The sequence below is a fragment of the Engraulis encrasicolus genome, chromosome 1 (assembly GCF_034702125.1).
Source record: "Engraulis encrasicolus isolate BLACKSEA-1 chromosome 1, IST_EnEncr_1.0, whole genome shotgun sequence".
NCBI lineage: Eukaryota > Metazoa > Chordata > Actinopteri > Clupeiformes > Engraulidae > Engraulis > Engraulis encrasicolus.
In genome coordinates this window covers 28,802,450-28,819,282 of record NC_085857.1, presented here as the reverse complement: position 1 = coordinate 28,819,282, position 16,833 = coordinate 28,802,450, and the positions used below count along the sequence as shown (strand labels likewise).

General features: G+C 41.4%; 1 protein-coding gene across 5 annotated transcripts; it reads left to right on the top strand.

Moving 5' to 3' along the window:
* The first annotated feature begins 4,159 nt into the window (after nucleotides 1-4,159).
* Nucleotides 4,160-15,069, top strand: LOC134458791 (zinc finger protein 883-like). 5 transcript variants are annotated; one of them, XM_063211427.1, is made up of 7 exons: nucleotides 4,160-4,361; nucleotides 4,850-4,911; nucleotides 5,410-5,482; nucleotides 6,712-6,864; nucleotides 8,975-9,449; nucleotides 12,515-12,596; nucleotides 13,893-15,069. In XM_063211427.1, the coding sequence occupies exons 1-7, from the start codon at nucleotides 4,206-4,208 to the stop codon at nucleotides 14,161-14,163; spliced, it is 1,272 nt and encodes a 423-aa protein (XP_063067497.1). In that variant the 5' UTR covers nucleotides 4,160-4,205; the 3' UTR covers nucleotides 14,164-15,069. The 5 variants fall into 5 exon arrangements, with proteins under 5 accessions (XP_063067497.1, XP_063067397.1, XP_063067447.1 ...); XM_063211327.1 differs by having other exon boundaries at nucleotides 12,515-13,389; nucleotides 13,893-14,191; XM_063211377.1 differs by having other exon boundaries at nucleotides 12,515-13,389; nucleotides 13,809-13,922.
* Nucleotides 15,070-16,833: the final 1,764 nt, after the last annotated feature.

Here is a 16,833-nt window from a genome sequence, read left to right as displayed (position 1 = left end):
TACGCAGATCGGGTGTCATACTTAATCACTGAATCACTCTCACCTCTCCAGAAAATCAACTTTGGCCTTAGGTGTATGTTTAGGGTCATTGTAATCATGGAAAGCAACACAATGAAAAACAATGAAGATCAATGAGAGATGGTGACATATTGACTATTCGCAGGGACGGATCATGACTCCATGGGCCCCTGGGCCAGACAGCAAGAAATGGCCCCCTCCAGATGTTAGAGACCCTATGTTGTTTGCATTCAGGTGCTTTCCCCCTGAAAATATGTGAAAATAGAGTTGTTAAAAGTGTGATTTTACACAACATTTGAATGGAAATTTAGAGGATTGGGCTTCAGGGCCCTCTGGACTCTTGGGCCCCTGGGCCTGGGCCCGGTAGGCCCTTGCAGTAATCCATCCTTGGCTATTCGTAGAGCAATACATGTTAAACTTCATGATTTAATCAATGATAAAAGCCCTCAAACACCTGCAGCATGCATGCAGCTCCTCATAAGAGCTCTATCCGTACCCTGTTTCACTTTCGGCACCATTTCTCTTTTTTCATATTCTTCATCTCCATTATCATACAGCTTTGATGCTATCAGTTCCAAAAAGATTGATCTTGGGCTCATTACTTCAAAGTATAGTCCAATTAGCCTTCATCTTGGTCAGAATTAGGCCTGACATACTCTTGGCTGGCTTTTTTGAGACAGGACAGTGGGAGAGACTTCTTTGGTGTTAAAGGTGAAGAATTTGGAAAAAATACATGGTGCCTAAAGTCAAACATGGGAGGGATACAGCTCTTATGTGGAGCTGCATGCATGCTGCTGGTGTGTGAGGGCTTTTATCATTGATTACATCATGAAGTTAGACATGTATTGCTCTATGTCACCATCTCTCATTGAACTCCATTGATTTTCATTGTGTTGCTTTCCATGATTACAATGACCCTAAACATACACCTAAGGCCAAAGTTGATTTTCTGGAGAGGTGTGAGTGAATCAGTGATTAAGTATGACACCCGATCTGCGTATTTGAAGTGTTTTGAAGTGACTTATCTGCTCATTATATCCCCGAAACGCGGAGCGTCGGGGATGTAATGGTTTTGCGTGCGCCGCCGCCGCCGCGTAAGGTCTTTCGTGTTAACGCGATAACTTTTCAACGGATGTTTGGATTTTTCCCAGATTTTTTTGGGTGAATGCTCTAGGGCAGGTTCATGAACTGATTCAAGTTTGGAGGTCAACACTTTCAAGATGGCTGAATTCAAGATGGCCGAATTTTTGTTTGGTCCATAACTTCTGACCGGGTGGATAGATTTGTCCCAGATTTGGTGTGTGAATGCTCTAGGGTAGGTTCATGAACTGCTTCGAGTTGGGAGGTCAACACTTTCAAGATGGCTGAATTCAAGATGGCCACATTTTTGTTTGGTCCATAACTTCTGACCGGGTGGATGGATTTGTCCCAGATTTGGTGTGTGAATGCTCTAGGGTAGGTTCATGAACTGCTTTGAGTTGGGAGGTCAACACTTTCAAGATGGCTGAATTCAAGATGGCCGAATTATTCTTTGGCCCATAGCTACTGACCGGGTGGATGGATTTGTCCCAGATTTGGTGTGTGAATGCTCTAGGGTAGGTTCATGAACTGAGTTCATGAAAGTTTGGAAGACAACACTTTCAAAATGGCGGAATTTTCATTTGGCCCATAACTTCTGACTGGGTGGATTGATTTGCCCGATAACACCTTATTTTAATGGGTCACCATTTCAGTGAATCTACCATATTAGGTACAGTGTAATAACCAATGTAACAATATTTAATACCATGTAATACTAGTGTAATACCAGTGTAACAATATGTAATATCAGGTACAGTGTAATGACGAGTGTAACAGTATGCAATACCATGTAATATAGTGTAATACCAGTGTAACAATATGCAATACCATGTAATACCACTTACGCACAAACACATGATGTAAGTAAAAAAATTACATTGTATTAAATATTGTTACACTAGTTATTACACTGTACCTAATGTGGTATATCCACTGAACCATTAAAACAGTATTACCATTTGCCCCATTTTTTGCTTCATTTTCACAATAGTCGTTTGGTTTTAAGCCTATGCACGTCATGTCACGTCTGTATGTATCATATACGTTTACGAAATGGTGGACGGGAGTGGTAGGAATGATGGGGGACTGGAAGCGTCGCGTTTCGGGGATATACCTTAAGCAGTCGAAGGCGACTGCACAGGCAGTCTAGTTTTCACATTATGTTCGATAGGCCAGTGTTTCTCAACAGGGGTGCCGGGGCACCCTGGGGTGCTGCGGGCCCCCCTCAGGGGTGCCGCGGAAACGTGGCTGATAAATAGATTATGTAATTCAATACATATTTGTCTAAATTGATAAGTTAATGCTAGTCTTAAGAATCTTTTACGCACAATAAAGTAAATATAAGTCGCCCCAGTCAGCTGCAACTTCGAATGTAGGTCGTGTGACGTCTCCAAATGTGTTACTTTTCTAAGCTTGTGTGGTATCGGATGTGATGCCATGTTACGGCTTGTTGGTTTGGGGTGCCTTGAGATTTTTCATGAATTGAAAGGGTGCCTCACCTAAAAAAAGGTTGAGAAACACTGCGATAGGCGACAAAACTTTTGTCATGTGAAAATCTGCCCTGTCTGTGTTCAATGAAGGGTCAATCTTTCTTTGGTGCATTTATTTTTGTACATACATTTTTATTCGGGAGGGTTGTAGCTTTCATATGAGTGACTTTTGAAGCCAAGTGATTAATTGAAAGTCAGGTTACTAGCCCCCGGGCCTTCAGTTGCCCATCCCTGATCTATGTTTTTTGTGTTTTGTTTTTAATTGACATCTTGATCATTTGAATTAGGTGATGTAAAACTCACTGGCTCTGTCCGATGTGGAAGTTGTGTCTATAATGTTGATACGCAATGGTTTAATTAGTAAAGATGCATAATTTCCTGCTACCCGCAATACAGACATTTCCACATAGACCTATACCCTGCCTAATATAACAAATGATTTATTTCAACTTGCCTATGAGATCACAAAAAAAATATTACACAGTGCACCTTTAAGTGATGCTTATACAAGCTGTTTATTATGATGAGGCCTGATGTAGCCAATTCCTTTGCGAGCCTGCCTCAATAATTTCACACAGCCTGCCCTACCCCCTGCCTTGAAGAACGATACTTCATGTAGCCTGGTGAACCAGCGCCACCCGCTGGACGGCAAAATGTTTTGTCTACGGGTGGGTCTGGCCTCGCATAATGATTCAATGAAGCCAGAATGCCAAGAATCTGGCAAACCAATTACAACACAAAGATGTGTTTTGAATCAAAGTGGGCAGGGTTTTGAGGGAAGTTTGTTCTCATCAACAATCTTCGGATGTATTATGCATCGAGGCCAGACTAAATTAGACAGCCACATTTAGTCTGGTTTATCAGGCTATACTTCATGCAGAATATTACATGGCTGGCCAGTCAATTTCAGATAGCAGTTTGGTATTTGAGCATGTGCTCTCCTAACCGCACGAGGGCAGTAATTGGTAGCTTGCCTTGCTTCTTCGGTACAGCTATCACACGTTTCTTCTTTGCCTGTCTTTCGAAAATAACAACACCGCTGCTAAACATTTGATATCTACATTAAAATAGAAGAGAGTAATTCCAAAGTAAATGTGAATTTGCAATAGTGCAGAAAGCAGTTCCATGGTTGGGGATAGACTACAAGGTACGTTTATGGTTTATGAAAATGTAAACAATCTACATGTGTGTTCTTTCTGACCCTACATCGGAGCGAGTAGCAGAGAATGGTAAAGCCAAGCCTGTACCTGAATTACGCATGATGGTAGCTCTGCTGAAAAAAAGTCTTTCCGCAGTAAAGACCGTGCAGCAGAACATTAACGGTAGCCTATCTGGTTGAACTCAAGAAAAGATAATCCGTTTTGAAGACTGACAGACAAATTTGCTTACAGGATAAGGAATGTGATAAATTATGGGGCTTCAAGTCAAACTTACAGGAGAAGTTACTTACAAACTTACATTCAAGCAGTACACTTTTTCCAGACCCAAAATCCAGAGTTGTGCGTAATTACGCACAGTAACATTGATTACACCCATTGATTGCAGTTGCCTTTATTTTTTTTAAAAGACTTACAGGGTAACTTCATTTTTGTGCATTGAAAGGACCACCATACAAACATGGAAGCGTTCAAATTGAGGGTAAAGGAGGTGGAAGATAATTGGCAGCAGTTACAGGATCATGAAGTAGAGTTGTGCCAGACCCTGAGACTACAGGTAGAAGATCTCCAGAAGAGACTTGAAGAGAAGGACAACAAACTCATTCAGGCAAACAAGGTGCGTCCTTTTTTATTATTATTTAATAAATTGCTGTTTAACATGGTTAACTTTTATTGCATAAGCAGAAATGGAATATGTAGGCAGTGTATTATATAGTTTTCCCCAGGTTGCCCCAATTGGGCCGCCGTGGGTCACGGGGTAAGGGGTTAGGGCGTCAGATTCGCAGGCCAAAGGTTGCCGGTTCGACTACAGACTACAGGGGGGGGGGGGGGGGTGGATTAACCAGTGCTCTCCCCCATCCTCCTACATGACTGAGATAATCTGAGCATGGTTCCATCCCGCCGCACTGCTCCCTTTCGGACGTCCCTTTGGGTGCTGCCCCTTTGCACGGGTGAGGCATAAATGTGCAGTGTGCAGTGTCACAATGACAATGGGAGTTGGAGTTTCGTAGTTGGTCTTTCGGATTTCACTTTAATGCTTTTTTAGTTATTCTGATCAGCATATGCTAATTCCAACATCCTGTCCCGTCTCTTCGCCCCCAACAGGTGATCAGAGCACTGAGGGATGAGGTGCAGACACTGCAGCAACAGCTGGAGCAGCACAGACGGTCAGTAGGCTACAGACACTCGATCCTCCTCATATCTACCATCCACTGTCTGGCATACACCTTAGTAAGTGTGTTCAAAATCTAGAATAGATCTCACCGCAATTTCAGTGACAATGTTGCTTTCACCGGTTTCACAGGCGCCGTCAGTGCCTCTTTATCATCATAGCTGCTGTGTGTTTTCTGTATGTCCAGAGAAGTAGATGTGTGCACATCCCACCCAATGGGCCAGGTGCAGGACAATGAGAGTAAATCCAAGTGAAAAGAGAAGTCCGCGACACTGCTTGTCTATTTATGATTTAATCGAGCAACGTTTCGACCTTCAGGTCTTCATCAGGCAAAGTGTTTTCTGTATGTCTCCATGGATTCTATAACATTGTAAATGAGATGAATACTTTTTCCGGTCTACATAATCACCAAGTTGTTTTACTTGAGAGTAACATGTATTTGTTTTAGAGTGTTCTAACATTTCATATGCTGTTATTGTGACTCCCTCCACAGGAAGTACCATGGCATAATTGGACAGAGAGACTGGCACTGTCAATGTGGAAGAGGAAATGACCTCACTAATCTGGTAGGCTGCCTGTTTATTCAGAGCTCATTCCTTTAAACAAACAAACAAACAAACAAAAAAACAACGGTGTACAAACTAAGAATTATCCTTGTGTTCAGTCAAGAGAGATGTAAGTTGTACCAGGTTATAGCAGTACAAACCATTTTTCACCTGGGGGTATAGTAAGAACATGGTTAAATGCATGGTGGAATCCATCATCACCAGCAACATTACATCCTTGTACGGCTTCCTCACCAACACAAGCAATAGGGTAACTAAGCAAGCAAGCAAGCTAATAGGAATACAACAGAAAGCACTGGAGGATCTGTATATCCAGGCAGCGGAAAGGAAGACCAACTCCATCCTCTTAGATCCCTCCCACCCACTCCATCCTTGTTTTGATCTACTTCCTTCTGGCAGAAGATTTAGAGTGCTTTTGGCCAGGAACGCTATCTGCAAAAAAATCATTCATCCCCATAGCTATACACACTCAGAACACTCATTCCTCAAAGATACACACACACACACACACACACACACACACACACACACACACACACACACACACACACACACACACACACACACACACACGCCTTCAGTCAAAATACAATTTTCTAATATGGAAACATATCAGACAATAAAGACTTTTGAATCTTGAATCTTTGAATCTTTGAATCTTGAATCTGAAGTTAGTTCACCTACAGGAAGTGGTAAGCCTGCTAATAGATATACCTACAGGCATCATTTAGTTAAGATTCCAAGCTCTTCTATTACATGATTTACCTATACTTCATGGTTAACTTAAAGTGATACTGTCACAGTTTTGGAAATAAACTTATTTTACACCTGCTATTGAGGTAAATAATAGGGTTTTATCGTTCTCCTGTACTTTCAACCGTTCTCTGGATATGGCAGTGCAAATTTGACCTCCAAGCTAGCAGTTAACATTGAGTCCTATGAGACCAGCTGGCGGCTAACTGGTCTCATAGGACTCAATGTTAACTGCTAGCTTGGAGGTCAAATTTGCACTGCCATATCCAGAGAACAGTTGAAAGTATAGGAGAACGGTAAAACACTATTATTTAACTAAAGGGGAGGTGTAAAATAATCTTATTTCCAAAAATGGGACAGTATCACTTTAACCTGGTTTATTACTGAATTATCTTCTCCCCTGTAATTCGATGGCAGGTAGATGTTATAATTAAAACAGCAACTTCTAATAATAGCTTCTGTGTGTTTGGTAAAAGGTACGTGTGGAGCCGTGTGTGCAGACAGGAACTGTTCCATCAGACTGTCGTCCCAGTGAGCCAGAGCCTGGTTCCTCAGATGCAGGAATGGATGCTGATTTCACAACACATGATACTTCACCACATTCTCCTCTGGAAACCATCAAAACAGAGGTATGTCCATGGATAGGCCACCTCTTATTCTACAACATTTGTAACTTCTGAAAAAGATTTGTGTGGATAGCCTGATTATCATCGACTTTCAAATAGCTTTGAGACTTGGTCTGACCAAGAGCATAACAATTCCTGGGTTTCATTTGACGTCACACGCTTGAAATCTCTTTGATCTGCTGCTGCTGGTCGACCTGGGATTGGAGCCATTGAAACCCATTGAAAAATACATTTTTTCGAACAGCCACAGGAAATTTTGAGTTAGACATAAAGTCACACTATAGGTCTTGACTCTTGTGAAAAAGCTGAGAATCTCATCTTTCCATAAGTGAAAACTGCATGTTCCTAGCTTTTACCAATCCCCACTTTAAGCGAAGTTAAGTTTGGGAAAAAAAATAGTGTGACGTAGCGGTGGGAAACTAGCTAACTACCGGGCTAGCCTAGCCTACTTTAGCAATTCCCAGAAGGCATTACCAGAGAATCGTATATGAGAGTGAGATAAAGCAGGCGGGTTCTTTTCCGGTATCCACTTTACGTCGGGTGAACGCCCCTTTAGGAGACCTTCGATCAGGAGACCTTCGGAGTCTTGAGGTAGAGAATAAATGGAGTCCCCTTGGCGCTGTAGATGGCGGTAGTGCACGTCTTGTACAAACACCACGAAAAGAGAAGAAGAAGGAGGGACAACGCCCCCTTAGGTGACCACATTTTTAGCACACGCTTTTGCATTGAGTGGTCGTGTTTCGATTCCTCTCATTATATATCCTACCTCTTTGGCATTACTGCCAACACATTTACTTCCATGTCACGTAAAAACACATTATGAAAATAGCATAGAATGTCCATTAGAATGTCAAGATTCGAAATTCATTTTAAAAAAAAACCCACAAAAACGAGTTAAACAGCACATACGTAACATAAACTCTACTAAACCGCTTCGTACCCGTTTCCAGGGAAACAAAACACTATTTTCTTACCCAAACTAACTCTCGCTTAAAGTGGACCAGCAATGGTGAAGAATCTTTTTTAAAAAACCTGATTCCTTTTTGTAATCCGGATCACCACTAGTAGGTGGTGGGCCCAGTCTCATATCTTGTCAGTTCGTTGGTGTTAACGAGTGGCAACTTTATTTTTGCTTATATAACCCCCTGACAACCCATTAATCAATATTTTGGCTGTTGCCATCCTCAAAACTTGCACATTGATTTATAAAAATGACAACAAAAACTAGCCGACCGAGTGACGTCACGTCAATGCAAAGTCAACGAGGCAGAATACAGCTAGCGCGTGCATGCTACCCGGAACCGTCAGATTTCATGGCAAAAAGTTACAAGTTGGGGGGTAAGTGGACTCACTTGTTGTGTACATGCAAAAAAAAATTTTTTCTCAAACTTTCAGAAGTGCTCTTTTTCGCTGTTAGTGTTCGACTGTCTGACCATCATTGGGCAACGAGAGATAAATGTCAAAAAGAGGACAGGTCTGTTCCCTCAAAGCAATAGAGCAATGAGGTGACGGGGGTAGATCAATTCACCAAAAAACTACGTGTCAGTAAAGAAATCCAAGCTGAGTTATTTTTTCCAGTAAAAGGAAAATGGTCAGGAATAAAATGCCTACGTTGTTTCAATGATTAGGTGAATTATCTGCCTATGAAAAAAGCCCGATATGCGGATAAATATTCCCTTTTCAACTTCGAGGGGCGGAGATTTCCCATTGACTGTGCATTGTGTGACGTCACCCCCAGTCTTTTTTATTTTCGTTATTTTTTAATATCAACGTGCAACTTTTCCGCGTGGCAACAGCCAGAATATTGCTTTACATATTGTCAGGAGGTCATATTAGAAAAATCAAGTTGCCACTCGAGAGTGAGAACGAAACTCGCTTTCTAAAGGAGCTACGAAATCTAGCCCACCGTCTATAGAATTGAATCACTTCTTCCTTGGGTCATTAGCAGCAACTCCACAGAGTTTCATCCAAATCTGCTCATAACTCTTTGAGTTATCCTGGTGACACAGACAGATAGACAAACCAACGCAACCGAAAACATAACCTTTTTGGCAGGGGTGATAATGAAAGATTTTCTATAAATCCCCTTTTAACACCATTGTGGGCATTTCAGGGTTGTAGGATCCCACCAAACGTCTTCCTGTCCTGTACTGCTGAGGAGGACCCAGCAGATGTTCCGCTGTCTCCTGGTGATGACACGCTGACATCACCACAGGAACTAGAGGAGGACCCAGCAGATGTTCCGCTGTCTCCTGGTGATGACACGCTGACATCACCACAGGAACTAGAGGAGGACCCAGCAGATGTTCCACTGTCTCCTGGTGATGACATGCTGACATCACCACAGGAACTAGAGGAGGACCCAGCAGATGTTCCACTGTCTCCTTGTGATGGCACACTCAGTACAGTGAAATCAAAGCAGGACCTACAAATGCCTGTTCTCTCAGTCAAGCTACAAGACTGCCGTGCAATGCTGGGGCCTGATGGAGTTTATAAGATGAACATGGAAGAGGTTCTCAGCGATGAGGAGTACAACGATGGCTACAAAGGTTATCAAGATAATGATGACAGCGATTACGACCCAAAAGGTAGGTCCACATGCAGGGGAAATTGGAAAAGATTTTGAATTAATTAGGAAGTAGAGGAGTAGACTGGGGAGGACTGGAAGTCAGTATAACCTGGAGAAGTCCACAACGTGCCCACAATGCATTTTTATTTTGTGTTACTACCATAAACATTTGTTTGGGGGGTGGAAAAGCATGGTCACTATTAACTTCCACCTCGGTAGATACTGAATTCCATATTCAGCTGACCTAAATGTTGGCTTGCTGCCTGTGATCACATTTTCTTTGGCGAGCCCATGTGCATTTTGTTTTCTGTTTTTTTTTTTGTGACAAGCGAAACATCTATGCAACTTGTGTCACTTAGGTTTCCGTGTGGACCTGTTCAGCACAACAGAATAGCTGCACTCTGGATTTATTGTAATCTTGTTACGTCCACGGCCAATTGTATGTGGTGTTTTAACCCCTTCATGCAAAGCCTCTGTTTTAACATTATTGCAATCACAATGGTAATGACCAAGTCTTAATCACTCCCCTAAGACTTTATGCATTGCCTTAGCAATTTTGTTATGATGTAGTTGAGTGTTTTTTGTAAAGCGTGAATAGGCCTGTCGACAGACCCATCTGCAGTAAGATGTAGTAAATTGTTTTATCAGTATTTTTGATTTCACAATTACACATTTTTCAAGCAACCCTTCCAGGCAACCCCATGTATGGTCCTGGGCTCTGTGATTGAAAAACACTGTTTTAAAAGTAGAGGATAACATTGAAGGTAAAAGCTTGCACATCCAAGCGTCTGGCCTGGGAGCAGGACCAGCCAGAAAAAAAAAGAGAGAAAAGTCTGCTACAACCAGGATTTTATGCTCCCAATTATTTCTTATTTTTCCGTGATGTTTTGGGTAGAACCCTTCTTCAGACATTCTGTCTTTTTTTAAGTTGAGGATGTAATACTTTTTGCAGTTCATTTCCACAATTCATGCTGCCCATTCACAGGTGCTCTTTTTCGTGAATATTAAAACCATCATCAGTTTTGAAGTATGCATTATGACTACTAGCATAGCACTTTCCATGTTTTTAAAGGTAGATTTCTGTGTCCTCATTTAACTCAAGGAAGAGCGCGACACTGCTTCTTCACAATTCACCACTTTTTTCTTTTTCTTTTTGTGCTGACGTTTCGGCACTAGGCCTTCATCAGAGTAACCATACCACAAGTGAAAAGACGTCTCAAATAAACAAGTGCATCATGGGACACCCAATAGGTGATCTCTGTGTCCACCATTTTTAATTTTCAGTAATGAACATCTTTTGCTGCAAAATGTAATTGTGCTTTGTTCAAACTAGTAAATAGTAAGTAATTACTCAGTCAATATTCATGAAAAGATCGGATTTGGAAATGGGCAGCATAGATGCAATGCCTACACTGGCCACATTCCTAAATACTCTTCCTTTCAATTGACTATTTCACCAATGAAGGTAAACCCATCACCTACTTTGCGGAGGTAAATACAGTGCCTTCAAAAAGTCTACACACCCCTCCTAAAATGTCAGGTTTTTGTGATGTAAAAAATGTCAGAAAGACAAATTAATTCACAGCTTTTTCCACCTTCAATCTAAACTATTAACCTGTACAATGCAATTGAGAAACAAGCATAAAGCTTTAAAGGGAAACAATAGAAAATAAAAAACTTCAATTAACATGGTTGCATAAATATACACACCCTTAAATTAATACTTAGTTGCAGCACCTTTGGGCTTGTCCGGGCTATTCCAAAACCTCAATCTTATTCTAGTGAAGCCATGCTTTTGTAGATTTAGGCGTGTGCTTGGAGAAATTGTCGTTCTGAAAGATTAGTTCCTCTGCATCTTCACCTTTCTACTAGGGGGGCGACGGTTTTGTGCCACTACCACGGCCCATGTCGAAATTTTCATAATTCCCTCCTCCCTAATGAAGGCCCCAGTCACAGCTGAAGAAAAACAGCACAAAAGAACAATGCTGCCACCACCATACTTCATGTTTGGTATGGTGTTATTGCGGTGATGTTTTGCGCCAAACATACCCTTTTGAATTATGACCAAAAAGTTCAATCTTGGTGAGGTAAATTTTGCAAAAAAAAACTTCTGTAATCTCCCAAATGCATGTGGGAAGATGTGTTATGGTCAGGTGAAACTGAGGTTGAACATTTTGGACATAATTCCAAAAAGTATTTTTGGCACAAAACATCACCGCAATAACACCATACCTAACGTGAAGTATGGTGGTGGCAGCATTGTTATTTTGTGCTGTTTTTCTTCAGCTGTAACTGGGGCCCTTCATTAGGGAGGAGGGAATTATGAAAATTTCCACAGGGGCCGTGGTAGTGGCACAAAATCTTCGGCCCCCTGGTTTAAAGGTGAAGATGCAGAGGAACTAATCTTTCAGAACGACAATTTCTCCAAGCACACACCTAAATCTACAAAAGAATGGCTTCACCAGAATAATATTGAGGTTTTGGAATGGCCCAGACAAGCCAAAGGTGCTGCAACTAAGTATTAATTTAAGGGTGTGTATATTTATGCAACCATGTTAATTGAAGTTTTTTATTTTCTATTGTTTCCATTTAAAGATTTATGCTTGTTTCTCAATTGCATTGTACAGGTTAATAGTTTAGATTGAAGGTGGAAAAAGCTGTGAATGTATTTGTCTTTCTGACATTTTTTTACATCACAAAAACCTGACATTTGAAGAGGGGTGTGTAGACTTTTTGAAGGCACTGTAGGGTGGTCATGGATGAAAAGTTAGGGCATCAGACTTGTATCCCAAAGGTTACCAGCTCAACTCTTGACCCGCCAGGTTAGTGGGGGGAGTAGTTAACCTGTGCTCTCCCCCATCCTCCTCCATGACCGTGGTACCCTGAGCAGTGTACCGTGCCGCCGAACTGCTCCCTTTGTACACTGTTTGGGGCTGCCCCCTTGCGCGGATGAGGCCTGCAGTTCTGTTGTGTGATGTGAAATGCTGTGTCACAATGATAAGGGGAGTTCCCCAGGTGGGCTTTTTCTTAAATCACAGCATTTCTTGAAGAGGTAACCAAAAATGTTTGTGTATTTTCTTTCAGATGCTGACTTCACTGAGTCTAAGGGGGAACACAAGAGGCAGAGCAGAGGAGCCAGCAGCGTCAAGGCAAAAACGACTTATCGGTACGCCAACCGTCACAAGTGTTCAGAATGTGGGAAGGCATTTTCATTTCCAAGCCAGCTGTCTATTCACCAAAGAGTACATGCCAGGAAAAAGCCATCCACTGCTGCTCCATGTGAAAACATGTCCACTGACTCTCCACCTGAGAATACATCCACAGATTCTCCACATGGAAATGTATCTACTGACTCACCCAACACTGGACTTCTTCTGGACGAAGATGGTGCAAATGCAACGCCTGAGCCCTGCAATGAAAGCCTCACTGCACACGCAGGAGAAAAGTCTCATGCTTGCCCCCAGTGTGATCAGACTTTCTCACTGATAAAACACCTGCATTCACACCAAAGACGGCAGCATAAAACATCGCCTTTTGAATGTGATGTCTGTGGGAAAGTTCTTTCTGCCCAAAACAGCCTCAAAGTTCACAAAAGACTGCACACAGGTGAAAGGCCTCATGCTTGCAAACATTGCGACAAAACCTTCGCACATTTAAGTGGTCTCATTCGACACCACAAAGCTCATCCACAGGAGTCAGATGTAAAAAGAAAAAAGTCAACAAAAGGGAGGGAAAAAAGTGAAAACTCCTGCTTTGAATGTGACCTATGTGGGAAAATAGTTTCATCCCAGGCATGTCTAGTCAATCATAGAAGAATTCACACGAGAGAAAGGTTTCATGTCTGCAAACATTGTGACAAAACGTTTCAGCAAAAGGCTCATCTCAGTGAACACATAAAACTGCACACAGGTGAAAGGCCTTTTGCTTGCACTCAGTGTGGGAAAACCTTCACACATCATGTGAGTTTGACTCTTCATCAAAGATTTCATACACAGGAAAGACCTTACAAGTGTTCACTTTGCCCCAAGGCATTCGCACATTCATCACACTTAAACATACACGTCAGAAGACACACTGGAGAAAAACCCTACGCTTGTACTAAGTGCTCCAAGACCTTCCATTGTTCAACTGAACGAAATAGACATGAATTTACTCACACACAGGAGAAACCTTTCTTATGTCTGGTCTGTGGGTTGACATTCAAAGTTAAATTTCAGCTTCAGCGTCATGAGTCTATTCACACAGGAGTGAAGCCATATTCTTGTACATACTGTGAGAAGACTTTCCAATGTAAAAGCACACTTAAAAAACACATTAGAATCCACTCAGGAGAAAAACCATTTAAATGCTCTCTTTGTGATCTCTGTTTTTCCCAAAGGACCAACCTTAATCGTCACCAAGTTAGACACACGGGTGAAAGGCCTTACATTTGCTCTATGTGTGGTATGACTTTTGGTTACAGAGACGCATTGAGGACCCACCAGACAGTTCACACTGGAGAGAAACCCTACCAATGCACCATCTGTGGGGAGGGATTTCCCAACCGACAAGCTCGACAGTCACACAGGAAAAATGTGCACAGCATGGAGCAGTCCCACAAGTGTCAACAATGTGGGCAGATTTTAAAATCTGCTCCAGCCTTGAAATCTCATGACTGTTCATATGGTGTGAATAGCACCCCAGTAAATGGGGAGGTGGATACAGCCCAGCCCAGTTCTGGAGATGCAAGGTGAAAGATTGAGCTGTCACTTGAGACTGAAATATAAATGTTATAGTGGTACTTTATAAGACAGGGGTGTCAAACTCATTTTCAGGGGCCCTCATACAACCCATGTGATCTCAAGTGGGCCGCACTAGTAAGCTAATTGCAAAAAAAAAAAAAATCAGAGGATTAGTTTTCAGTACTTTCTAGAGCTGGGCGGTATACCGTTAAAAAACCGTGATCTCGGTTTACACTACACAATGTTCTCTTTTTGATGAGAGACGGTTTTGTTGTTGTTGTTTAAAGCCTACTATGTTATGTGCGTGAGCTTCATACTCTGTGTCACACTTCCAAAGATTCTTCTAGTCTCTGACACTTCATTTCAACTCTGCGAAGTCCACTGTTGTTGCTGTTCTACTAGGGAATGTCACCACAATGTAAGATGTTGATTGAACTAATAAAATAATTGGCTAATCGCGCTAGAGGCTAGTGAGAGTGCAACATGATGAACACACATGGCATGGATGAATCATGACAAACATTTCAATTCATGTAGCCTACCTTTGATCTCACAAAGTTAAATAAAAGCCAATTCTATGTGGTGCTATGTTAACAGGCTACAACAGTTATCTGATTCTTAACTCTATTTAATTACCATCCCAACTGTGTGTGCAGCACTGCTGTTAAGACTGCTTATAAGCTAAAGTAGCCTAGCTTTCAAATGCAATTGCGCAGACAAGATACATAGCTACATTGCATATTATATATTTGTTTGAAATGATTTGGGGTCAAAATAGGAGCGAAACACATCGCAATATGACACAAACTACCGGACAAAATACCTTCTACATTGGATTTGGACTTTAATTCAAAGACAATATGCACACAATGTCAAGTAAATCCGTTTGTTTTCCGTGTCTGTCTTCAGTCTGTTTCGTTTCTGTCCCACTGCCCTACAAAGCAAAAAGGCGGTAACTGCGCAGAACTCAAAACTGAGTCAGTTGACTTTAAAATGATACCGCAATCCAGTATAAGTGTTTTTGGGGAGATTATTGGCATTTGACAGTTTTGTTACTTTATATTACCACCTTTTTTGAAGGTCAATCATTTTATTTAACTTTAGACTTTGATATATATGGCATTAAAGTCATAGTACGTAACTCACTTTGAACAGCAATGCAGTTACTGCCTTTTTGCTTTGTAGGGCAGTTTACTCGCTAGTCCGGCGGCAGCGCAACACGCCGGATGTGTTGCCAGGTGTAGAACGACAAATAAGCAATTAGTGTTGCCAGGTGCAGAACGAAATAAGCTGTTTTGGGCTGTCTTGAAAAAAGCCCAAAACAGCTGCTAATAATCATTTAACCCTTCTTCCTTGAAAAATCTCTGGCACCCTGGTCAAGATTGTAAGCTATTTTATGAAATGCTGCATTTTCTCTAATTTGAGACTTTGTTGGATAGGGAAATATAAACTATAAATTATAGAAAATATTATTGAAATGATAAAATATAAATGAAGATTAATTTAAATTCATGATTTTATCTCATTTTAACATTTAATTTCAGTCTTTTCCTCAGAAAGATTAAGATTTGGGGGGAAATCGTCGCATATCAAAAAACCGTGCAGAAAACCGTGATATCAATTTTCATCAAGAAAACCGTGATGCTAATTTTTTCCAAAACCGCCCAGCCCTAGTACTTTCCCTTTATCTTATATAAAAACCTGTTGAATATGTAGAAAGCAATACTGATAGTCTTATGCAGAAATAATTTCATTGATTTCATAATTTCAATGTCCTACACAACTAGGGGTGCCAACTGTCAATGAATAGAATACGAGACCGTTGGGTTAATAACATTTTTTATGTCTGGTCAAATGGATGTGAAAAGTGTGTGTGTCTGTCTGTCTGTCTGTCTGTCTCCAAAACAAGAAAACTACTGCGCTATTGCAAGATACCCTGGCCAGGGCACACACTTGGTATTTTATGTGTATTCTTCGCTTTCAATTGCATTCATCGATTGAAAGACTGTTGCACGTCGTAACACTTTCCACACTTTGGACACAAAAGGTGGTGATGCGACAATAAAATTATGTCTGTCAATCCTATTACACATTAAACATTAGAATTTTTTTTTGTGCTGTCTTCTTCAGAGCGATTCAAAGTGTATAAACATTTTTGGGACACCCTGTATAGACCTGTTCTAGACAGGAGGGTGATGACAAAACTGTCATCAATCCTGGGCAACATCAACCACCAGCTGCTTGGAACAGTGGCAGCCCTGCTGAACCCACTGAGCAGCAGACTCTTCCACCCAAACTGTATCTCCTCTGCAGAAGGACTGTATGACAACAAGTCCCTGCGGTAGCTATGATGATGGTGGGGGTGGTGATGATGATTATGACAATGCTGTGCTGCTGCTGTCACTCCCTCTTTTTAGCTGAATTCACAACTATTTTAATATTTTCTCTTTTTAAGATGGCACTACCTTTGTGTTTTAAGCCATTTTACTAATGCATTTATTAGACAGAAATATTTCTATACAATAAAAATTGTTGTGGCTAGGCTGACGGTGGGGAAACTTTGTTTTCTCCACAAGTGGAGGAAGGGAATCTGCATATTGGAAATCACTCCCAGGGTGCAGTCCAATATGCAACCTTCCATCCTCCACTTGGGCTTGTGGCCTCACGGTTTGCTGATGCCCC